General features: G+C 39.6%; 1 protein-coding gene across 3 annotated transcripts in view; it reads right to left on the bottom strand.

Annotated features, from left to right (window-relative positions):
• The window catches only part of RASGEF1B (RasGEF domain family member 1B), a 614,418-nt gene that overhangs the window by 184,340 nt on the left and 403,232 nt on the right, over positions 1–26,846 (bottom strand). The window contains exon 1 of one of the 3 annotated variants that reach the window (XM_031664557.1): positions 18,105–18,226. The exons of the other annotated variants lie outside the window; for them this stretch is intronic. Coding sequence (XP_031520417.1) covers positions 18,105–18,110 — 6 coding nt within the window. The 5' untranslated portion in view covers positions 18,111–18,226. Of the gene's footprint in view, positions 1–18,104; positions 18,227–26,846 lie in introns of those variants that run through there. 3 annotated transcript variants of the gene reach the window in all.

The raw sequence follows: 26,846 nt of genomic DNA on the forward strand, positions 1-26,846 counted from the left end.
CAGTTAATTTAGGTTAGGGTATCGCTCAGAACCAAAAGTCACAAAGAGCATTCACCACTTTTGAGCTCTGCTTTTAAATGTATTATTCTTTGGTGTACATTTTGCAGTACATTTTGACTTTAACCTGTCTTCCTATCTCAACTTTAACTTTTTGTTACAGCTAAAATTTTCTACCGTCTCCCATGCATACATTATACTGATTTATCCCTCTGTTCCTTCTCATGCCTTCATCTCCCCTTCTCATTGGTCCTGGCTCCACCATCTACTACTCGCAGAGACTTGGGCACGTTGCTACACCTTTCCAAACCTTAAACCTCCTCATACACCAAGTGGAGATACTACTAATGACCACTGGGAGAGGTTGTTGTGTAGATTAAATGAAATAAACACAGGGTTCCACTGGAACACAGGAACAAAGCTCTAACCCAGACTTGAAGGTAGAGGGAGTGAGGGTTAGGGAAATCAATAAATCTTTATAGAAGTGGTAACTCCCACTTTCTACTTTCCCTCATAAACATCTCTTCCTTGGAAATGTGGAAGATTTTCCATTCTTGCTCCTCTCAGATCTGTTCTCGATATGACGACTGAGAGAGCTCTTTAAAAATTTTTGAAGTGTGATCCTTCCACTCTGTACTCCTCTTTAAACCAAACACTTCAGAGGTTTCCCACTGCTCTTAGATGCAGACTAAAATTTCACTTTGGTCTAGAAGGCCCTTCTTGGCCAGGCCTCTTCCTACCTCTCCATTCGTATTGCACCATTTTCCTCCTCCTTTTAGTACCTTGAATATCAAGTTCTCTCTTGCCCCAGAACCTTTCCTTATGCTCTTCTCTCTTCCAATACAAAAACAAACAAACAAACAAACAAACAAACAACAACAGCAACACACATCCACCTCCTGGCATCCAACTCTTCACTTTCCTTTCTAAATTAATCCAATCTTCCCTTCACTATTTAGCTCAACTGTAATTTCCACTGGGTTATATTGACTTGCTTCTATGCTCTAATTCCAGAAAACATTTCTCCTTTGTGACCCTTACATAATTTTAATTAATTTGGACTTTTTTTTTTTTTTTTGGTACAGGTATTTGTGTGACTTCTCATGAGAAAGCACATATGATCTGTCTCTACCCCTGATGACTCTCAGCTTCCCCAGGGTCAGGGGCTTTTCTGTTCTTTTCCATCACTATATCCCAAAACTCTTGCTCAGCACCTGGCTTATCACAGGCTCTCAACAAATATTTCTTGAGTAAAAAAGCGAATAGTTAAATAAAGAAATTGATGAATTCCTAAGATAATTCTTAAAAGACAAGTAAGAGAGGGGCAGGCAAAGAGAAGAGGGTAAAGATTTTTAGGCAGCAGGTAAATACACATATTCAAAGGAAAGAGAGAGCAAACATATTTGAGTAATTGCACATTGAAAGATCATAGGGTATGCAGGAAGTCGGAGAGTTGGGCAGGGCCAAACTATCAAGGACCTTAATTATGAAGATATGGGAGAGCAAGAAAAATACTTTAGGCAAGGAATGTCTGGATGACTACATGCCCTATAAGGATCACATTGGTGTCATGCTGAGGAATGTATTAGAAGAGTCTGAGGCTGGGTGCAGTGGCTCACACCAGTAACCCCAGAACTTTTGAGATGCCAAGGTGGGCAGATCACTGGAAGTCAGGAGTTTGAGACCATCCTGACCAACATGGTGAAACTCCGTCTCTACCAAAAATACAAAAATTAACTGGCATGGTGGCACGGGCCTGTAATCCCAGCTACTTGGGAAGCTGAGGCAGGAGAATTGCTTGAACCTGGGAGGTGGAGTTTGTAGTGAGCCGAGATTGCACCACTGCATTCCAGCCTGGGCAAAAAGAGCAAAACTCAAATATATACATATATATATATATATGTATGTATGTATGTATAACAAAACAAAAACAGTCTGAGGCTGGAAGCCCAGAGATCAGGCAGGATCCTGGGAGCTAAAATAAGATGATGGAATCTGAGTTTACAAAGAGGTCAGATTCAGGAGAATCAGTTTCCCACAGCTAACTATAGAATAAAATTAAAGTTTTCTTTCATATGACGTGGCTCTGTGCCTGTGCTTAGTGAATGCCTTCACTTCATCTTCTACATGTATTCAGATCCATGTTAGTCTTGTGTCTTTGTGATCCAAAAAAAAAAAAAAACATACAAGAAGAACAGCATGAAGGTGCCTTCTTCATCCAATCAAAGGCACAAAATCAAAGGCACAAAAACCTGCATATTGATTGGCGATGCAGGGTTTCATCTTTTAGAATAAGGTGTGCTGCTTTTGTTCCATGCCAAAAGAACAAAATGTACACAGGTGGTGTGAATAAATAATCCAGATATAAATAAATTATAGTAGGATGCCCTTCTGGATGACATTTTGGCAACAAGTTACCTTTGCAATAGTTCATTCAAGGCCAGCTCTATGAATGTTTGATCTGCACAGCAGCACTGAACTTGGTCCTCAGATGGGCCCCCACTTGGTATAATGTTATGCTGTTGCCATTTAAAAATTCTAGTAACTGTATTCTTAAACTTGGTTTTATAAGCGAAGGTGGATGGAACAATGGAGGATGCACATGAGCAGAGGGAACGAGCACCACGTGCACATCTGTTGCTCCTTGCCACCACGTCTGCCTACAGTGTGCGCAGTGTCCGTAAGCATAGAATTCCAGTGCGCAGTGTCTGTAAGCATAGAATTCCAGTGAAACCACAATGTGTGGGAGTTCAGGGAGACTCAAAGCAAGTACAAGGTTGTATCTTCAACTGAGTAAACAAGGATGCTGACAGCTCCAAGAGATCATGCTTTCCACTTGACCAGAACTTGTTTCATGTGCAACAGGAAAGCTGTGGTGTTATAAGAAACACAACCAAGGAACCTTATCATATACTTTTTAATTTATGTTATTTTCTTGTATTAGTCACTTATGCTGAAAACAATGACATAGAAGGTAAAAAACAATAAGGAAATATGTAGTCCTTTTCCTTTTGGTCCTTCTTTATTCATCGATATTAGCCAAAAGTAGGAAGTGTTGGTAGAATATATGTGTATCAAGAAGTGGAATAAACACTGTTGAGTCAGTTGTACAGCATGTCCACTGTTCCAGAAAGAATGAAATACATATGCATGTACAAGCCACAAAATATAAATTGTATAATTTCAGTGATTCTGGATATGAATTAAATGTTCTTACATTTCCATTCAAAGCTGACATTGTATAATATAAAGATGAATGATAAAATTCATATTAACAAGTTTTAATTTTTATTAGAACGACAACAAACAGCAAATTAATAAAACACCATGACAACTTGAGAGAGAGAGACTACAGAAGAATAAAAAACACTTTACGTTTCAGTATGTTGAATGACATTTTTTTCCCTTCTTTTTGGACAAAGGGCTCTGCATTTACATTTTGCAAGGGGCCCTGCAACTAATGAAGCCAGCCCTGTTGAAAGGGAAAGCATTGCTAGATACCAAAGCACAGGCAAGACAATCACCAATCCCGTTGGTGAGCAATGAAAACAGTGGGCCAGGTACGGTCGCTCACGCCGGTAATCCCAGCACTTTGGGAAGCCAAGGTAGGTATATCACCTGACGTCAGGAGTTCAGGACCAGCCTGGCCAACATGGCAAAACCCTGTCTCTACTAATAATACAAAAATTAGCCGGGTATGGTAGCACACGCTTGTAGTCTCAGCTACTCACGAGGCTGAGGCAGGAGAATCACTTGAACCCAGGAGGTGGAGGTTGTGGTGAGCCAAGATCCTGCCACTGCATTCCAGCCTGGATAACAGAGTGAGACTCTGTCTCAAAAAAAGGAACTGGCTAACTGGCAAAATTCAGTTTTAAAAACTGGTTTGTCTATATAAATTGCCTTGACATTCATGACCTTCTAGGTGAAATGTATCTTAATGTTAGAGTCCTATGACAAACCATACTTGATATATTGCAGCACTTTTCCTAAATCAGGAGCTCAGGTAAAATACAAGTGACAGAGATAATCAGATCGGATTCCAAAATCACCAGAAACAATCTGTCTAAAAGCTCGGGAGCTTCATGTGGTCCATGCACCTGTGAATAACTACAGGCTGAAGTTAAGCTTTGGATTCTGATACTAATTACTAAACAGAATTTCTGTTCTCAAAGATTAAATCAATCAATATTCGCATAAATTTTATGAAATGCTAAAATAATAAAAAACAAGAAATATCCATGGATCGTTGTAGCTACATGCAACTTTTAAGGAAAAGAGAATAAGCCTTTGTTCTCCCATTTTCAGGGTTTTCTCTGTTTCACAAGCATATGAATTTTGGCTGATAATCTTACATCTTTCTTATAGTGACTCTTGGATTCATTTTTTTACTAATTCTTGTAAGATAAACAGCTCAGAACACAGTAGTGTGGAAGATACCTTAATCTCTTTGAAACTAAAAGATTGCTCAGAATTACGCTAATATTTCTAAGAAGCATATATAGTAGAAACATTTCCAAAAACTATAGACCTTAACTAGTCTTCCCAAAATTTTCTGTTACTAGAAATTAAGTGAGGCAAGTTGGTAGATGACGTCCCAAATGGAGTGATAATCCATTAGCATAATTCACCCAGGAAGTAGACAGGTGGGGCAATTATAAGTGCGAAGGTTAAAGATGCCCCACCCATTGATTACCTGCACCTGAACTTTCTTGATGGTGAGGTGTGGGGAGACACTCATTCTGGGATGAATAATTAGCAAAAGGCTTAATGTGCAAAATTCCCTGGGAAAGAGGGCACATTGGTTTTTATTCACAATAAGGAGAAAGTGGCAGAGGGAGAATAAACTCTTAAAATCAGGTTTTGGTAGGAAATAGAGCAGACAGGAGTAACCAGTGACTGTAATTGAGCGGGCAGGTGCAGTGGGGCACCCAAGATTGCATCTGCTGTATGACTGGGTCTTGGTTTTCCCTGATTACATGTCCTGTAAGACAGTGATTTATAAGCCAAAAGCAGGCCTTTCCATTTTGATCACCAGTCTAATGGGGCAAACAAGTAAATACTCCTAAAAATACTGTCCATGTAATTGACATTATTTTAGGTATTTAATTATGATTATGATTATAATTCTTAGGAATGAAAATAGTGTTATACAAAAGCAGTTATTGACCTATCAATAGATGTGCTTCTCTTGATAACATGAGAGCCCTCCCTGGGCTGACTTTAGAATAAGACTAGAGACGACTCCTATGTGGAGGTCCCCAGGGCAGCACCTGCTGTAGGGTTCATCCCACAGCATTATGTGCTCACTTTGAGACAGAATCTTACTCTGTTGCTCTGACTGGAGTACACTGGCACAAACAAGACTCACTACAACCTCAACATCCTGAGCTCAAGCAATCCTCCCACCACAGCCTCCCAAGTAGTTGGGACCACAGGTGTGTGCCACCACAAGTAGCTATTCATTTTTTTTTTTTTCTTTTTGTAGAGACAGAGTCTCATTATGTTGGCCAGGCTGGTCTCAAACTCCTAGGCTCAAGCAATCCTCCCACCTTGGCCTTCCAAAGTGCTGGTATTTCAGGCATGAGCCACTGTGCCTGGCCTCATTTACTTTTTAATTGTTAAACTAGCTGTTTTATTTATTAGAAAGTGTGATCCATTATCCAAACTTCATTTGGATTGAAAAGCACAAAACTCACCACCGGATCTGGGTTTGAGACTTTTTTTCTTCTGATTTTTTAAAAAGGAAATAAAAACCCTACTACCATTTCTCTTACCTGCCCTAATCAACTCATAGTTTTGTTGGGAAAGGCCACTCTGGTAAGACACAGTGGTAGAGGCATTCTTGACTTTGGTTTCATTCTCAAAGCAATACTCCTTGAGATAAAGCATATGAGCATGACTTTCAAACTAGAATGTAAAGTACCACACAAATGCTAGCTTCTCCCTCTCATAAACAAAAAGAAATGTATGGAAAGATCTATTTTAGAAGAGAGGATGAATGCCAGTGACATTTTTATTTGAAATTGTATTATGAAAGGTAAAAATTTAAAAAGCACACATAGGGCATGTTTCAGAACAAGGAATCATGTCCCTTAGCAGGACTGACTTTCCTCTCGTATCTCCAAGCAAGGTAGTCTATGCCTTCCCAGACCTCTTGGGCCAAGGAGGACAGAGATACTATCTCTACCTTCCCTGGGGCAAGTGGCTTCCTGCTTAGCAACCTGAAGGCCAACCAAGACCCATCTTGGTGGAAACTCTTCCACATCTCCTATGAATCATTACTGCAAAGGCAGGCACTATCCTGATTTCTAAAACCATCATTTTTCTCCCCCTGTTCTTGAACTTTACATAAATGAAATCATACAGGATTTATTCTTCAGATCTGCAATATTTTCCTTGATATTATGTTTCCGAGATTCATCATGCCATTGTGTATGGCTCTCATTCACTCACTTTCATTGTTGGGTAGCATTGCATTCTGTGAATATATCACAATTTATCTATTTCATAATTGATGGACATTGTACTGTTTTCAGTTTGAAGCTGTTACAAATAATGCAGCTATAAGCATCCTTATCTATACCTTTTGGTACACATGTGTACATTTTTCTATGGTGTTTGTAAATGTGAATAGACTTGCTAGATCATAGACTCTGCATCTATTCAATATAGACAATGCCAAAAGTTTTCTAAAGTGGTTTTACCAACTTTCTGAAATACCAAATTTACACTACCTCCAGCAGTATCTTTCTGGAGTACCAAATTTATAATACCTCCTTCATGAATGACTCCAGGTGAGCCTGAATATCTGCGTTTACTTGTCTGTTAACATTACCCAGAGCTGGATTCTGTCGCTTGCAAATAAGAACTTTACAAGACAGCTGAACAATGTGGAGAGAAGAATTACAGATTGAGGATAGCAACAAGAAAGGCCCTAAGACCATTATGCAACATCCTGTATTGACTTCTTGCCAAGCAGATACTGTATTCACATGTTTACACACACACACATTCCTAGATAGATGAAAGAGAGAGAGAGAGAGAGAGAGAGAAACAGACAGGTAGATAGATAGCCAAAAATCATCTCAGTTAATCATTCTTACTTGCTGATTTTATGCAAGCTACTATGTTAGGCAAAACCCTATGAAACAGGTATGATTCATATTAATTTGGACTAGGAAACTGACATTTAATAAGTTCAAATAACTTAGTTAATATCAACTATAAGTAGTGACAAAGGAAGGATTTAAACTAAACCCAAGATTGTCTGGCTCCAAAGACTCTGCTGTTCACCAATATGCCACATTGATATCTATTATTTTTAAACCCAAGAAAGAGTTGATTCATTTATAAAGGGTATTTAGAGCATATTCTGTTAACTGTAAATAACCTCAAACATCACTAGGTATGTTTCAGCGTTCTTTATTTTTTTCCAGTGTCCGTGTAGAGCATCCTAGGCAAGACAGTAGATGTGTCATAAGAAAGATGGAACATTCCAAGGAGTGGAGTGCATGACAAATTGTTTGTGAATATTCTTCATTCACTGCCAGCTGCTGATACTGCATTCCAGTTTAACTCAAAACAGTCTTAGGTAATAATGTTAACTCATAATCATAAAACATTTTGCATCTCTAACACATTACAGGTCAGAACGCTGTTAAGTCACAAGAAAACTATACATTTCTTCACCATCTACACTCAAGTCATTTTTTTTTTAAAGATGCTGTTTTTCTCAGGGTGAGTGTAGAGTACAGAAGAAATATAATTTTGTTTGCTGTTATGCTTTTATTTCATTCTCATAGTTAAATACAAAATTTGAATCAGCTTATCAAAATACTGTATAAATTTAACCTGTAGGAATTTTACATATTGTAGTATTGATACATTTTGGTTGGTTGGCTAGCGTGGAAACGTGTTTGGCTTTGTTGCTGTTGTTATGTTGGTAATGATTTTTGATGTTTGATTGGCATAAAGTTTTACTGGTTCACGACCCCTGATAAGATTTTTCCTTGGATGAGATTTCCCTCAATTCTCTTTTTAAGTTTCTATGATTTTAAAAACATAGATGACATAAAAAAGAAAAATTTAAAAACTGACTAGATGTGGAACACACTAAGGTCATTTTTGCATATCATGTAGCACCTATAAAGTCATGTTACATTAAAAGACAACATTGGAATCCACTTGGAAATCAGTAGTTACAACCTCTAAGAAAGGACTTCCCTCGGCCAGATAGGAAAGGGTAAAGTAGGGCAATAAGAAGAGTTTAAATATTTTCTTTTTGAAGCCTATTTAATTACATTGTTTGATAAACCAATTCTATTTCGAAAGCCTCTCTCTAAAAATTACTATTGAGCAGACAATTACAGTATCATCTGTTGCCTGCTGCTTATAATTTACAAGTGATTGCTACATGTAAATTGTATAATTAATCAGCCTTAAAGAGAAGTGATAACTGTGCCCTCCATCCAAATGCGAAGCTAATGTTTGGTGTTGGTACTTTCTATTTTTGCAGTTTAGGCTGATGTCAGTGTTTAGCAGCCACATGCATACCAGCTGCTACTTCCAGGAGTGCCACTTTAAGTCTTCAGAATGTGGGCAGCTGACTCCTTCATAAATGACACCAGGTGAGCCTGAACATCTTAATATACTTCATCCTCAGTCATATTCACAGGCAAGGAAACGCCTTCCCACTGTCAGAGAAAGGCAGCCTCTTCTGGGGAAGGGCAGACACTCAGCGGATGCAAAGCCCAGTTGCGCAACGCCAGGAAAATGTACATCCCAGTAATTCAAGTAACACTCCTTCCAATCCTCAATATTCTGAATAGACAGTCCACTCTTTTTGAGCATCCCTAGCATTTAATTTATAATCATAATTTTTAAAAGATGATTTCTGAGCCATGAAAATTCACTCGATAGCTAAAGACAGATTGAGGTAGAATTCAGCTCTTGATGGAGAACAATCCATTTAGGCTCTGGGAAAAAAAAAAAAAAAAAACAACTCAGCTAAGAAACTCAGAGAATGAGTCAGCACTGTGGATCTGGAACCTGGTATTTAGGTGTCCTCACTGCCAAAGGTGTCTCCAACCTGATATTTAGTTTCCCTGAATCACCTACCTTCTAATTCCCATTCCCCAATGTATTTAATGATTCTCTTGACTTAAAGTCTTAGAGAAAAGCTAAAAATACAAAGAAGATATGACAACACAGCCATTCTTTTCTTCTTAGCATTCTCTTTCTAACTTTACAATTTATCTGTTAATATTAGTATATGGATATAAATAGTTCAAAAAATAAAAACAAAAGTTGATCCATGTTAATTTATTATTACATTTGGTCTATATCTGGACTCTACTTGACCTGATAAGAATTGAGAAGTTCTAGTACCAACCACCAAATAAATGAGAGTGTAACAGAAAGCATTATGACAGAATTCATAGAGTAAGGAAGAGTTATGTTACCAACTTTTATACAGGAGATTCCCCTGCTTTCGGCTGAGCTTGAACTCTGATCTCTGTGAAACCTATTTGTTTTGTCTGAAAGTCGGAATCTAGCTAATGTCAATGTTAGTTTTACCATTAGTCAAGAATTCAGCTTAATATTAAACTTTATAATAAACTGAGAGGATTCACTTGCCTGCTTATTTTCTATGGGTGGCATCCACACATTTGAAATATAGCTACGAATTATGTTAATTTAGTAAAAATCATGTTGCGGATGCAGCTGTTTATTTGCTTTTTATAACCTATGATATCAGTCCAATGGATGTGTCTTGATTTGGAAGGTCTGATGCACTCTGAGAGTGACTTTGATTTGGGAATAGGCTACACCCAAAGCAGCTGTAAGCTATGGCTGTGCCCATTTGCCTCAATGTCCTAAAGTTAAATGTGTGTGTGCAAATAAAAGAAGGTCCCTGTTCTTTACAATCAGGAGTCAAGTCAAAAGACACTGATTTCAATTTCATGTTTAACTGTTTAACAGTTATGATCTCTGAATAGTACTCCATGGGGGCAAGAAGTCTATGTTTTCCTCGCTGCTATATCCCTAGCACCTACCATTCTGCCTTGCGAAAAACAAATGAGTGAAAATATTTTTGAGTCCTTGTTGCTGAATTGTGTTCCGTATGCATTTCTGTATTTTCTTTTAAAAATGTATAATGGACATATATTTATAATAATGAAAAAGAATGTTATTTTATAATGCTTAATATTCTTTCTTAATATTCTCATATAAATAAACTCCTTTTCCTTATATGAGCCAATTTGTCAATTAGTCTACCCAGAAATTATAATTTTACAAATTTGAGAAAAACAGGAAATGTCTTGTTTCCTGGCACTGCCTACTTTTACAACCACTGCCTGCAAACATTTTATAAATTCACCCTGCTCCATGAGGAATTTATAAATTCACCATGAGGAACAGGGTGAATTTATAAAAACTGGGCCTGTTGACACTGTGCACAGCTCCTCCTGCAAGGCCTGAGTGTTCAAGGTCAGTGGCTGGGCTGATATGATGGAATTTCCTTCATAATAAGACTTTTTTTTTTTTTTTTTTAAGCCAGAATCTGTTGTCTTTAGAAGATAGGGGCACTTGCTTATCTTGCTTAATGGGCCTCGGGGATCAGGTCCACATGGACATCTCTATTCAGACAGATGGACTCTGCTGGAGCAGCTTCACAAGAACAGGACCTCCGGCAACCTCCTGCAACCCAGCATTGCATATGTTGTATTGAGTTAAGCCACTGAGATTTTAGGGGCTAAAAACAAATTCCCTTTCAGTGAGGGAAAAGGAAGTGAATATTGAAAGGCACTGGTTCATGTCCAAATTTTCATGGCAGGCCAGCAAGTCTTGACTGAATCACTTAAGTGGGCCAGTGACTACATCTTTACCTTTGAGTGTAGTTGTTTTCCTTTAATTTACTGAAAAAAAATTTGTCTTAAGTGCTGTTCCTACATGTGCAATAACATTCATGTAATTATCATTTAGTTTTCAGACACCTTTTGACATAAATGTGATCTCTCTTCATTTCTGTGCAAGTAACTCAGAAAAATAATGCAAGTCATTCATTTGTTCAACAAGTAATGACTGAACAAGGCATTTTCTAGATGCTGCAAACACAACACTGAACAAAACAGAAAACGTCTCGCCCTCATGGAGCTTAGAGTCCATGGAACTTAGATTTGATGGGTGACATAAAACATTAATAAGTGTAATCAGTAGTATTTCAGAAAGCTAAACGGGTGAGCAACAAAGATAAATCAGGGAAGGGGGACAGGGAGTGTCAAAGGCACGGAAGGATTGCCCTACTCCTGATATCTATGACAGTGCCTGGCACCAAGTAAGTCTTCAGTGAATGAGGGCCAGAACATACTAACTGTCATTGTACTAACACTTGGCTTCCCTGCAGTTTTTCTCTTGGATTAGTCTAACACATCTCTTTATATGTACATGGCCTTGAGAATTTGCCCTATTTCCTTCATTGCCCAATAAAGTATTGGCAGATACTAGCCTCTGAAAAGAAACAGATCAGCCTCCATTGGTGATATTTCTTAGACTCCTTCCCCAACTTCTCACTGCCTTCTCCTGTTCCAAACTTGTCTTTGCTGCACTCTTGAATATTGGTTCCATTTTTTTTCACAAGCTACTCTTGATTCTTTGTTCTTAGTGCTGATAAAGTTAAGCTCCCCAGTAAACCGTCAATCTTCCTCAAGAATGTGTCTCATTTCCTGAATTAGAGAAGTCATTTGGTGTCTGCTCAGCAAACTGTCTTTTGAGGGAACTTTTGTCCACTCTAAACCCTGATAGCTAAGCAGCCACATTTTAAACACACAATTCCTTTTATTTTCTTCCCTCCTCTCACCCTCATCCAAGCTTCAGGTAATTACACTAATGTCACCATCTGAGCCAAGTTAATTCTTTGGCTTGCTGGTATTAAAAGAAAGATGAGGGCCAGGCATGGTGGCTTATGCCTGTAATCCCAGCACTTTGGGAGGCCAAGGTAGGCAGATCATCTGAGGTCAGGGGTTTGAGACCAGCCTTACCAACATGGTGAAACCCTGTCTCTACTAAAAATACAAAATTAGCCAGGTGTGGTAGCGCATTTCTATAATCCCAGCTACTCGGGAGGCTGAGGCAGGAGAATCACTTGAACTCAGGAGGTGGAGGTTGCAATGAGCTGAAATGGCACCATTGCACTCCAGCCTGGGCAAGAAGAGTGAAACTCCATCTCAAAAAAAAAAAAGATGAGCTGGGACAACTAAGTTCTTTGTCTCCTAAATTTGAATTAAATTATGCAGGCAGACTATACCAGTTGGTAGTATAAATTAAAGCTGAAGAAAAAGCACCATGAAGCAGAGTTGGGTTCATGGCAAGGCATATGAAATTCAAAATCATGAAGCAATAGATGCTGTAAGTAAGCAGAAAAAGCCTCAGAGCAAAGAAAGGAAAACAAATCTGACACTGGCTGGTGGAACCAGAAAGAGAGGAAAAGAGAGAAAGAAGGTGGACGAGTGTACTTTATTATTCCCTAGAGTTGTACCATGAGAGCTTTCTAGCTTTAGCTCTAATTACAGTACTAAATCAATATATATCCCTAATGTTCATTAGCTGAGCACTGAAGGACTTCCTACCTCAGAGCCTTTACCCTTCCTGTTCCTTCTGCCTAGAATACTCCCTGCACCCCCTTTCCCATTCATCCATTCAGCAAATAATGGAGAAAAAATGAAACAGCAATGGCAAAGCCCCCGAGGCTCTGCCTTATATTTCTACATTGTTTACTCTCTGCCTTCCTTCAGGTCTCTGCTTAAATGTCACCTATGACAAAAGCAATACAGGTTGATAGTTTATAAAATGACAACTTGCCCATCACTTTCTGCCTCTTTCTTCATTTTGTTTTATTCTTTTTCATAGCACTATCACCATTTGACGAATTGTATAGTTATTTTTGTGTTTTGCTTGTTTTCCCAACTAAAAGGTGAACTCTGCAAGACAGAGTAACATCATCAGATTAACTACTGCATGTCCAGTGCCTAGGACAGTACACAGTAGGTGCTCAATAAATATTTGCTTAGTGAATGAATAAATCCAGAGAAAGGTCCCTAGAGGAGTTGAAGCTGTGCCGGGTCATGAACAGTTTTTCATATGACTACAGATAGGAAAGGCATTCTAAGCACAGGAAATAGCATTAGCTAAAGCTCAAAATCAAGAAACAAAATAGTATACAAAGTCACAAAAATATGAACAAATTGGTGCACATATAGTGTAGTGAAATAAGTAATTAGAGACAAGTGTGGTTACATAGGCCAGGTTATGCAGTATTACATGCCATGCTAAGGAACATGGGCTTTATTCAGTTGGCGAAGTGCATCCACTGAAAAGTTTTAAGCATATATTAGCACTATATGGTAGGCAAAATTCTAAGATAGTTCCCCAAATTCCCAGCCGAAGTGTACCTATATCTTCTCTCAGTTAATGAAAGTAAACACTAATATATAACATAACATATATTATATGATAGATATATATTAGATATATTAGTACATATATCAAATTATATATTATATATAAGGATATTAGTACATATTATTACTGTATATTATACATAGTACATATTAGTATATTAGTATGTATTATATAATTGAGATATATGTGAGTATAGATAGGTACATATATATATATCTATATAGTGAAGAGATTTTGCAGATGTAATTAAGGTCACAAATCAGTCGACTTTAAGATAGGGAGATTATCCTTGGTGAGCCTGACCTAATCAGGTGAGCCCTTAAAAGGGACTGAGCTTTCTTCAAGGATCTAGAACTAGAAGTACTATATGACCCAGCCATCCCATTACTGGGTATATACCCAAAGAATTATAAATCATGCTGCTATAAAGACACATGCACATGTATGTTTATTGCGGCACTATTCACAATAGCAAAGACTTGGAATCAACCCAAATGTCCATCAGTGACAGATTGGATTAAGAAAATGTGGCACATATACACCATGGAATACTATGCAGCCACAAAAAAGGATGAGTTTGTGTCCTTTGTAGGGACATGGATGCAGCTGGAAACCATCATTCTTAGCAAACTATCACAAGAACAGAAAACCAAACACCGCATGTTCTCACTCATAGGTGGGAACTGAACAATGAGATCACTTGGACTCAGGAAGGGGAACATCACACACCGGGGCCTATCATGGGGAGGGGGGAGGGGGGAGGGATTGCATTGGGAGTTATACCTGATGTAAATGACGAGTTGATGGGTGCTGACGAGTTGATGGGTGCAGCACACCAACATGGCACAAGTATACATATGTAACAAACCTGCACGTTACGCACATGTACCCTAGAACTTAAAGTATAATAATAATAAAAAATAAAAAAAATAAAAAAATTAAAAAAAAAAAAAGGGACTGAGCTTTCTTTCTTTTTTGTTTTTTTTAAGACAGGTTCTAGCTCTGTCATCTGGGCTGGAGTGCAGTGGTGCAACCTCAGCTCACTGCAACCTCCACCTCACCTCCTGGGTTCAAGCGAGTGTCCTGCCTCAGCCTCCTAAGTGGCAGGGATTACAGGCATGTGCCACCACACCCATCTAATTTTTGTATTTTTAGTAGAGATGGGGTCTCACCATGTTGATCAGGCTCGTCTCGAACTCCTGACCTCAACTGATCCACTAGCCTTGGCCTCTCAAAGTGCTAGAATTATAGGTGTGAGCCACCACACCCAGCCTGAGCTCTTTTGATAAATTGAATATAGACATGATTCTCCATTGCTGGCTGGGGCCATGTGACAAACAATGGGAATGGCCTATAGGAAATGAGAGGGCCCCTGGGTAACAGCCAACAAGGGAATGGCACCTCAGTCCTACAATGGAAAGGAACTGAAATCTGCCAGCAGCCTGAATGAGCCTGGAAGTGAATCCGAAGTTCCAGCTGAGACCACAGTCAAGCAACACCATGATTTCAACCTAGTGAGACCCGGAGCAGAGACCCAGCTACTCCTTGCCTACAGAAATGTGAGCTAATAAATGGGTGTTTCTTTATGCCACTGTGCTTGTGGTAATTTGTTATACTAGAATAGAAAAACTGCTAGACTGTGTGGAAAACAGCTTGGAGAGGGTTAAGACTAGAGCCAGGGAGCCAGGGAGGGGGGTGCTGCAGTCATCCAGACATGGGAGCAATGCCCAGAATTGCAATGATCCTATACCTCTGAAATTCATAGGGGCCTTCCTTCCCTGCTGAGCTAAGCACACCACTGCCTTTGAACTCTACGCTTCAAAGCACCTGTAACTTTGGAGGAAGCTACTTTCCATCGATAGGTTGGCTCCACCAGCTCTGATCAGTCATTCCCAGCTTTTCCACCTTCCTGCCAACATGTGGTACTGGCTATCAACAAGTTTCCTGTCCAAGCCCTCTGAGTTGTGAAAATCAGCCATGCTTCTCACCAAGAGCTTCCTTTGGAGGCATGGACATATAGCAGTTCTCAACCTTGGCAGCCCATGAAAATGGTCTTGAGAGCTTTTAAAAACATGATACCCAGCCCAACCCCTCAGAGATTCTCATTCAACTGGGTCTCAGGCATTGTTTGTTTGTTTTAACTCTTTCAGTGATTGTGGTGTATAGCCCTGGTTGAAAACAACTGAAATATAGCCTCAATTTGAAGGTACAGGATTTGAGAGTTAATATTTAGTAATAAAATATCATTTTCTCATCTATCTTCAGAATAGCATTATACAATATTCTCTTTTCTCCTCCCTCTTCTCTTCTTCCTTCTGCTTCCAACTTTCCCAGTAAGAAAACCATCATTATTATGTAAAATTTGTTATTATGTAAAATTTGTTACATTAACATTTCATTATAGAAATGAATTCAAGTAGTTGATGAGAAAACTAAGGCTCAAAAAAAGTTAAATGAATTGCTTCATAATCGCATCATTTGTGGGCTAAACACAATCTCAAACCATCTTCACGTCCCAAACCTTATGTTTTCCCCACCAACACCATTCCATAAGGAACTGTAAATAATATATCTACCTCTCTTTATATCAGCCACCACCTACTGACTATTCTAGATACTGTCAAGTATGTTTCAGATTTAATTTGATTCTCACATTGATGTTATGTGGTGAGAACAGATACTTCCACGGTGATAAAACTGAGGTTTGAAGTGGTTAAAGAATTCACCCAGGGTCAGACAACAAGTAAATGATTAATTCAGAATATATGTAGCAATCTTCTGATTCTAAGATCAGTGTTCCTACTGCAAAGGCAGAGTATCCTTGGAAAGAACATTCTTCAGCCCAAATAAAATAAAAATAATCCCTACTATTTCTTCAAGTTTTTCCTTATCGCTTGGGGTACTCACATAAATTCTCCACTTGATTCTAAGGCTGCGCTTTATGAAAAAGCTTGCTGATAACTACAGTGATCCTAATAAGACACTGTATTCCAAAACCTCATGCGACTATACAGGCACACGTTTACATATATGTGAATACAAGTGAGAAACACAAGGCATCTATACCACAGAAAGTGAATCATGATTATTCTGGGAAATGAGTGATTTTTTTCCTTCTTGTTCTCCTTCACTTTCTCTTTCTTCTCCCTCTCCCTGTCCCTCCTCCTCCTCTTGTTCTTTTTCTTCTTCCTTTTCTCTTTCTAAATTTTCCACAATGAAAATGTAATCTTTTGTAATGAGGAAAAAGTTAAATGATGAGAAGAGAAAAATTACAGTCTCTAAAATTCTTTTTTTCCTGCCTCATCCATCCCACTGCTATGTATTAATACTCAATCCCCCTCCTCCAAAGTTTATTTGGTATTAGGCTCAAATAAACCCTCTCCTTATATATTGCTACATTCATTCATTTACAACTGCAGCTACACATTTCTGCTGAGTGCCTATAAATTGCCCATGACAATAGAAAGATAAGTAATATTTTCCCTTTGTCCTCAAGAACCTCACATCTAGGGTGACAAACTAATTAATGGGTTATTATTACATAACTTTGGTATTACACAATAAGAAAGAAGGAATGCCTTCATTCTCTACTTTTCATCTTGAGAAAAATGCCTTCATGTCTCCACTTATCTTTAGTTTGAAAGGGTCTATACCTGGCAGCTGGAATAGCTGCCATTGTTGGAAATCCATACAAATCTGTTTTGAAACAGCATGTGTATTTACAGAAAGACATAGAAAGAGAAAATATCAGTGGTGGAAGAATAGACCTGCAATGTTGGACTATAAGTAGGACGGCCTTAGCATTTGTCATTCAAACCTTTGAGATGCTTGTGAGAATGGAAAATGGTGGCATTAAAAGTTATCCTGGGGGCCAGGCATGGTGGCTCATGCCTGTAATCCCAGCACTTTGGGAGGCCACGGCGGGCAGATCACTTAAGGTCAGGAGCTGGAGACAAGCCTGGCCAACATGCTAAAACCTAATCTCTACTAAAAAATACAAAAAATTGGCCGGACGTGGTGGAATGTATCTGTAATCCCAGCTACTCAGGAGGCTGAGGCAGAAGAATCGCTGGAACCCCAGAGGCGGAGGCTGCAGTGTACGGAGATCTCACCACTGCCCTCTAGCCTGGATGACAGAGGGAGACTCCGTTTCAAAAAAAAAAAAAAAAAAAAAAAAAAAAAAAGCTGGGCATCCCGGTGCACGCCTGTAATGCCAGCTACTCAGGAGGCTGAGACAGGAGAATCGCATGAACCCTGGAAGTGGAGGTTGCAGTGAGCCGAGATTGCACCACTGCACTCTAGCCTGGGTGACACAGCAAGACTCCATCTCAAAAAACAAAAAAGTTATCCTGGGCAACAGGCATGAAACTCTCATTTTTTTTTTTCCAAGAAAACTAAGACATATATTCACGCTTACATGGGATTAAGAAAGTCAAGACTTTTTTTCCCATTTAGACGACTTCTCATGGAAAATCAAGGATATTTGCTGAACCCTTTCACATTCAATTTTGCAACAATCCTGAAATAATTCCCATTCATGTTATTTGCATCATTCCACACATGGACCACCTGCTTTATGAGTGTGCCATGTATGTAAAGGACATTTCCACCAGCTCGGTATTCTCATGGGACTCCCAGTTCCTCACCTGCATCGTAGGACAATTCTGCCCAGGAATTTATTCTTCTGGGTCCTTCGTCTCTGCAGCCATGCTTCTGAAACTACAGCTGCTGGGCCTCTCTGAGCCTTCTTCGTGTGACAGCAGAGGCAGGCCTGGTCACAGCTGCAGAAACAAAGGTGAAGGACTCCCTGAAGTTGACTGGTGGGTAAAGAGCAACAGCTCGGGCTTTGTTGCTGGTATGAATTTCTCCTGTTTGCTGTGGAATACAATTTAGGGAAGTAATGAGGGAGCCCTGTCGTGTTCACCACACACAGGCTCCATCAGTGCAAAATTTCACTCGGCAGATGAACACAGACAGATGCACATTTTCTTCACCAATGAAATATTAAACATGACAGGTGTGTTACTCATTGGGAAAGGCTGCATGCAAAATGCATGTGTAACCCACAAGGTCTTCCACATTTCATCCCTACAGCTCAGCTAGGGTTCTAGGAGATGATATTCCTCCTGCAACTACGTTCAGGTATTCAATTTCGAAAGTTATGGTCAATGGTATCTTTGGGAAGATAATTTAAAGGCTTTTGGCTTTAAATTAAGAATCCATTAAGATAATAAAATGTTGTCTCCGACTTTATTGTTATTCTGCCTAAGGGATCTGTGGGAGAACACAGGATAAAAACTATGGAGAGAAAGATTCCTGTCACTATGGAAACAGATTCATTTATTTTTATAGGCTGATTTCTAATTCCTCTCCCTGGGCAAAGCTCCCACTAACTTCTGATGCTAGGAGATGATGCTCATTCAAAAGATATTTTGTTGCTTTGGGTTGTATTTCCTGTTTATTTGGAGAGAAGGGTGGTAGGAGAGGAGGGCTCAGTAAAGAGGCAAGATGTATAAGATGTATAAGATGTATAAGAATATCTTTCCAATGATTTGACTTACATCAGAGTAGCCAACTGATTGGAGTGAGAAGGCCATATTCAGAACTCACTACCAATATAGGAAAAGGAAGCCCCTTAAGAGTTACTAGCTTGACATCAACTCTTAAAAAATGCAAAATACACAGAGAGCAGGTTCAAGAAGCATAACTCCTGCACAAAAATTCTCTCTGTTGACTATGTTCAGCCTAGAACCTCATAACTATGTATAGAGATCATCACAAAGGGTAGCATTCTTTAGGAACCACCATAGGTTTCCAGTCAATTATTTTTAACTACTCATTTCTTACTGTTTGTGAAGTTTATATTACCTAATGGGATGCCAAATTCTCTGTCTTACAAGCAGGGATCTTGTGGATAAGGAATAACGTCTTACTTCCGCTATTAGTAACTCCCAAGAACAAATGAGGATTGTGATTGACACCTGCTGCTATGCTGTTGCACTCTCAGCCTGAGAAGTGTTAGGGATATAAATAGCAGCTTGATGATCTAACTCAATCTGGTTTAAGAGATCATGTGTTGCTGTTACTTTGCATGAAAATGACATCATGCCTGGTTATTCAATGTGCTGTGCAATCCAACAAACTGAGGATGGCCAATCACAGACCTCTATATCAGAATTTGGTCAAAGCTCTGGAATGCAGGATGAAACAGTGCATGCAGAACTGGTAAAAAGATCAGTGGAGCAATTCATCCATCAAATCTGACCAAACAGCTGCCACTCCCCTTTCAGGCAACTCAGACATTAGCCATCAGTCCTGGAAAGCCATAGGAGCAAAGCCAGTTAAATCGTGATTCAGCAAATTGAAGTTCAAGTAAAGTGCAATGCAGCAGCGTGTTTGTGCACGTGTGTGGGTATACGTATATGAAGGCCACAGGTGTGGTGAAAGATTCCCTAGATTGAGTTCTCTATTTAATCTTTAATATAGAGGAAACAAAATTTAGAAATTGGTTTTAAAATGTCTGTTTCATATTGCCAAATATTTGACATCAGGAAATATCTGGATGTTTGGCCAACTTCTTCATCATATATTTGACACAGGTACTGTTCTATGATTACTTCAGTGTGCATATGCACACAGGCCTTCAGAGATGGTTACCCCATTTACCCCATTTGGCTGCCTCTTATCCAAAGGACTCTAAGTGATGCTGAAAGCAGGATACAGAGGTGGCTAAAAATATGTGTGGGAGAAGACTACATAACTCAACCTGGGATGGAAGAGTACACGATGTAATATTGCATATCCCAAGACCACATTTTCCACAGCAGGTGGGGGAGGGTGGTGTATGATTTAAGGATTTTGGAAAAGCATTGGCATCCCTCTGTATTAGAAATAAAAACAAAGAAATATCTGTATAATAGAAAACTGGATAAATCACACACTAAAATCTTCATTTCAAGTCAATAACCACATGTTTAAAGCAATGTGCAAGGTACTAGGCAGGAGACAATATTACCATATGCAGGCCTCGCCCTCAATGCCTTTACAGTCCAGTGGAGGATTGAGACACAGAAACAATGAATCATTGGCAAAATGAAGGGGGAAGGAGGAGTCTAACATGATGCTAAGATTCCTACTTGAGTGACTAGCAAGAAATACAGAAGGATGAGCAATTAAATATTTTTTTCAAATATTACAAAGGCAACATGTGCTCATTCTTCCCCACCACACCCTATCCCAGGAAACAACACTAAGTCAGCTGACTATCCCTCCATTCCCATGTCCATTCAAACACACAAACACATATACGCAGGTAGAATTTTTTGTTATTTTTGTTTTTATAATAATGGGATGATGTACATATTAATTTCCAAGCTGCTTTATTCATTTCAGAATATATCATGGATGTGTTTTCACATTGAAGAGCTGCAAAATGGCCATAATTAATTGTCATCTATTTCGCTTAGATGGGAATTCAGGTTGTTCCCAGTTTTCTATTACTAACAATAAACATCCTAACAAATATATCTTTATATAGAGAGGTGCTTTGAATTCAATAAGATGGAGACTAAAAGTGGGATTGCTGGGTTAAAAGGTATATGTACTTTTTTTTTTTTTTTTTTTTGAGACAGAGTCTCACTCCATTACCCAAGTTGGAGTGCAGTGGTATGATCTCAGCTCACTGCAACCTCTGCCTCCTGGGTTCAAACGGTTCTCCTGCCTCAGCCTCATGAGTAGCTGGGATTACAGGTGCCTGCCACCATGTCCAGATAATTTTTGTATTTTTAGTAGAGACAGGGTTTCACCATGTTGGCCAGGCTGGTCTCGAACTCCTGACCTCAAATGATCCACCCACTTCGGCTTCCCAAAGTGCTGGGATTACAGGCGTGAGTCACTGTGTCTGGCCAGTATATGTACTTTTAATTATAACTAAGTCTTCCAGATTTCTTTTCAAAGAAGGTGAAGCAATTTATGTGATACATGGAAATTCTTACTGATGATGAGCAACTCTGAGAACTGGAGGCCTGGGTACAGCAGAAAAAGGAAGGGAACAGTATTTAGTTTGATTTTCAACTAGTTAAGTCTAAGATGTCTGCTGGGTGTTTATAGGTTGATACCTAGTAGGTAGTGAGCTATTCAGCTCTGGCACTAACAGATTTACATGTGAGTGAGGACAAAGGAGTGGATGGAATAGCTCTGAGGAAGAGAATGGAGCCGAGAAGTGGGGTAACTATAGATCTTAAGGTAGCTCTTCCATCATGAAGCTGAGCGGAAAAATTCGGAATTAGCAAAGGAGGCTGTGGGTGTGTCTGAGAGGTAGGTGGAAGCAGAAAGAGTGCAAACTCAGGGAAACAAGAGGAAGAGCCAGTCTCAAAAAGCAGAGCATGGACTGTGGCATCAAACGTGGGGTGAGATCTTTAATCACGGTGACCTGGATGTTGCTATTATATCTCATATTTAGGGCACAGAAATGTAAATTCCAATCTCATATTAAAAAAAAAAAAATCATCTGTGCCAACTGTAAGGAATAGGGTGATACTGACATGTTAAATACACGTTTATCCAAAAATCATCCCAGGGTGTCCCAGCTATTGGGGATTATACTCCACACCCCACAAGAAGTTCTTCAGTAACACTGAAAATGAGTCAGAAAATGGTCATTTCCCCTCCCCATGCCCGCCTTGTGAAAGAAGCACTGTCAATCACAGAATAAAAGGCCCTAAATCATTCACTGAGCAGAGAAACAGCCTGTAAATTATCAACAGCTTATTACATCCATGTTGACAGCACATAGGCTGTGATGCTGAAATTTCACTCTCATCAGCTCTTTCTGGACAATGGAAATGGAGTCTTCACCTGCCTATTTCAAAAGTCCTCTTGATGATAAGCTCTAAATATGTTGCTGCAACACACCATGTGATTATCTACATCATACACCTCGTGACATTGTCCTACGTTTGTGGAGGGGATTCAGAAAGTGACTCTGTCATAAATGGGCACACTTACATACACACTTAAAATGTTTAACCTGCAGGGAACACTGACAATCCCCTCCCTCTACCTGCTCATTTCTTTTGTTTAGTGATGATCCACTCCTGTTGATAAGCAGCATATGTAGGAAACGCTCCAGAGGAAAAGAACTGCCATTTTACACTATGACTAGGCCATATTTGAACTGGCCTGATGAGAAGCACAGCAAGCTTTTCAACACTGGCCTCATGGAGTCAGGTGATGCACAGGTATCAAATACTATCCCTCAGACAGGTTTTTAAGAGGACAGTGTTTGCACAACAGTGATAAAGGCTACCATGGGAATTGCAAATTCGATTTGACTTACAGCAGTCATGCTTTCCTCTGGAGACAGAGAGGATCTGAGCTGCAGGGAAAACACAAACACACGCGCACACACACACACACACAACTCCTTGCACTGCCTGAAAACTAGTATGGATTGACAAAATGAAATAGCATAGTAGACTGGCAGAGAGATGATAATTGCAGTGGGGCAACCAGGACTGGTCGAGCCCAGAGGAGGAAATTATCATTTTGATTATGTTCAGGAGAACCTGTTTATGAGTACAGGTTTCCTAGTTGAGTCAGATTAAATATTTTTCTGGATCTAAAACACAAAATTTCTATAAAAATAAACTTAGGTAAATTCTTTGACCCAGAATCTTTTCAATCATTTCTGCTTGATGAAAAGCAGTCGTACAGGGGAAGGCTTTTCATTTATCTCACGGATCATTTACACCCGCAACTTGGCAGCGGTCTTACCAAGTGTCCTCCTCTCCACACAGCCACCTGCCATACCTGAGTCTCCTTTTCCTCATGCTTCTTCAGCCCATTGGCTCACCCCACATGACAGAGAACACAGCCTCTGAAAGAATGAGGAAGTGAAAGCACTGTGCAAAAGAAAAGCTGGCATACAAGGCTGGTAATACATCTGCAAAAGGCAAACCGCAACGCGTTAAACTTGAACTTCAGACAAATCTGAGTTCAAATTCCATCTCAGCCACTTACAAGGTGGATGACCTTGGGCAAGTTGCACAACCTTTGTTTCCTTATGTGTAAGATAGGGAAATCAATATTCACTTCTTAGGACTCTGGTAAGGATTGGAGGGGAAAATTAATAATCAGTGGATCCAGACATGTTTAGTGTCCCTGGCATATTGTAGGCACCATTACAATGTAATGATTATGTGGAGAATCTATAAAATCCTATAAAAACTTGCCTGAGTTGTTGACTTCGAGGTAATAAACTAGTTTTCTTTAATGTTAAATGCCAAAAGCATTACTCAAGAAATATTCTTTCCTGATTGTTTTTTCTCATAAAACCCACAACATTCTTTCTTATTAAGTCGGCTAGAGTATTTTGAGGGTTGGGGACCCCATTGGACCTAGATTTTGTTCTAATTTAATTGCATTAAGGTTAGAAAAGAATGAATGATTTAGGAAGCTGTTTCTATTCCTTATGTGGCCCCAGGGAGTCCACACCACCACAGCTCATCTTACCTGTCCTACAGATCCTGCTGTAGGACCACAAATTCCCTGCCTGCTTTCTCATGAAAACCCTGCCTCCCTTCTCCACGAGTGCTGTTCTCTCCTTCAGGCTCTGCTCAAGTTCCCCGCTGTGAGCTGGCCTGGCAGAGAGTCCCAATCAAAAAGGCTGGTTGTAGCCAAAGAGCTGGGGCTAGAGGAAGGTACCCACAGGAACCACTTTTGGAATGAGGAGAGCCAGAGGGATGAGACCAGATGCCTTCTCCACATCCAGAAGCACGATCATAGCTCACCGCAGCCTCAAACTCCTGGGCTCAAGCAATCCCCCCACCTCAGCCTCCCAAAGCACTGGCTAAGCCCATATTTTAATTGGGTTATCTTTATATGAGATATATATTATATCTAATATATTATATCTAATATATTATATTAGATATATATTATAATATATAATATATATTAGATATATATGTGTGAAATATATATATTTTACATATATATGTAAAATGGGCTTAGAATTTAGATTTGAAAGATTTACAAATGGTTAGTAAGGACATGAAAAGATGTCCCATGTTATTAGCTATTAGAAAAATGCAAATCAAAACCACAACAAGGTACCACATTACACCCATCACACCATCGTAGGATGGCTATAATCAAAAACAGGGATAACAATAAATGTTAGCAATGTTAGCAATTAAGAAATGTATGTCTTCCTGGCTGGGCGTGGTAGTTCACACCTGTAACCCTAGCACTTTGGGAGGCAGAGGCAGATGGATCACTTGAGGTCAGGAGTTCAAGACCAACTTGGCCAACATGGTAAAACATCGTCTCTATTAAAAATACAAAAATTAGCCGGGCATGGTGGCACAAGCCTGTAATCCCATCTACTCAGGAGGCTGAGGCAGGAGAATCACCAGAACCCAGGAGGTTCTGGTCCATGGGAAGGGAAGATTGATCCCTCTCACCCTTCAACCCCCAGTTTTCTGCCAGGACACAGCCTGTTGGCAGGTCTGGCATCTGGAGAGAGAGGAAACCTGGTAGCTGGTGAGCTGAGTTGCAGGGTGGGATCCCTGGGCACCTGTGAGGGTCTGTACTGCCCTTCATTCCCATGCCCAAGGGATTGCAACATTAAATAATAGTAATAATAAAACATTACAATGAGAGAGTGAATGTGGAAGAAAGGAAAAAGTTTTAAACATTTAAAATATGAGTGCCTTTACTGGCACTTTTCCCCTGCACTTTGAACATGGAGTTCTTGCATTTTCGTTTTGCACGAGGCTCAGCAAATTACATAGTTGGCCCTGCCCAGGAAGAGTATGATCTTGCAAGTTGTGCACAGCAAAACTCCAGGGGTTGCCATAGATCATGGTGTGGATGGTGCATGCAGTTGCACAGTGAAAGATATGAACAGTCACACACAACAGCCCTGTCTCAGTGACTCTATGTCCTACTGAGGTTAGGTTAACACAGGTTCTCAAGGGGAACTCTAGCTTAGAAAATCAGGTGTCTGAGGAATTCTTTCACTTAGAAGTCTAGTTTTAGAATGGGCTTAAGGGAAGTAAGAATGCTCTTGAGCAAGGCCTAATATGGGAGAGTTTCCTGAAGAATTATGATTTTCTGTCCTCTCATCTCTTTCTCCTATTTCTATAGATGGCACCACCATGCTTCTGTTTCTCTTTTGTTCCGTAAATACCAATAATAGTAATTCCGTATATGAAATGTGTTAATAACAAATTTAGTGCTTACTATAAGCTAGACACTATGTGTGAAGCAGCAGTTAACAGTAAGACCTGAAGCCAAACAGTCTTGGCCTACTATAAACCAGTGGTGTGGCCTTGAGCAAGTTACTGAACTCAGTTTCAGTATCTATAAAACGGGGATAGTTGGAGTACCATGTTAATGGTTTGTGACGATTAAAGGAGTTAATATATAGAGAGCACTGAGAATATTGGCTGGCACATAATAAGCATTGTGTGTTTTCTATTATTCTCAAAACTCTTGATTCATTAAATATTTTATTTGACAAACATTTAAGGAGTGTGTATTATGTACCAAGCACGATCCTAGGAGCCCTATGCGGTAGGGAATATTATTCCCATTTTACAGATGGGAAAATTTATGTTTAGAGAAATTGTGCCCTTTATGCAAAGTCTACAATTATCAAGGGGCTGAGCTAGGCTTAGATCACTAGTCTGTCTGCACAGCAGATGTTCTTAACCAGTCAGCTTTTTTATTCTCTATAGGAATGAACACATAGATTGCTTTTACTGAATACTTGCTCCATGCCAGCCAGGTACTTTTATACATGATCTCATTTATTCTTCACCACACCTCTGCAAGGTCAGTATTATTATCTCTATTTCTAGCATGGAGATCCCATTTAAAGGAGGAGTTAGAGTGCTTGCCCAGGTCATCATGCTGGAAGTTGCACAGAGCTGAAATTCAAACCCAGTTCCATCCACCTCCAGAATCCCCATTCTTTCTGCTAAATCATGCTGTCTGTTTTAGCAGGTTCTTGGGATGATTCTTTAAGGCATCTTTGGGGCCTGCCCTCCTCTTTCCTTTCCTATGGGAACAATGCTATCCTGTTGCTCCGAAAACTCATGCCAAGATTTCTCTATGGATTTCTAGTCCCACTCATTTCCAGGAGCTCTACCCTCTCTCCAATCCACTTTCCATTACCAGCTTGCTCTCTCTTTCTTACAGATCACTTCCATTCTACGTCTCCATCACTTAAGATTAGGCAATGCCTATGGAACCAAATCTAAATTCCTTGGCTTTGCATATGTGGGTCTCCCTAATATACCCTCAAAATCTGTCTGTACACTAGAGCTTTAAAAAGTCTCGTTGCCAAGCCACACTCTAGACCAGTTAATTTAGAATCCTTA

This window comes from Papio anubis, chromosome 3 (genome assembly GCF_008728515.1).
Source record: "Papio anubis isolate 15944 chromosome 3, Panubis1.0, whole genome shotgun sequence".
Taxonomy (NCBI): Eukaryota; Metazoa; Chordata; class Mammalia; order Primates; family Cercopithecidae; genus Papio; species Papio anubis.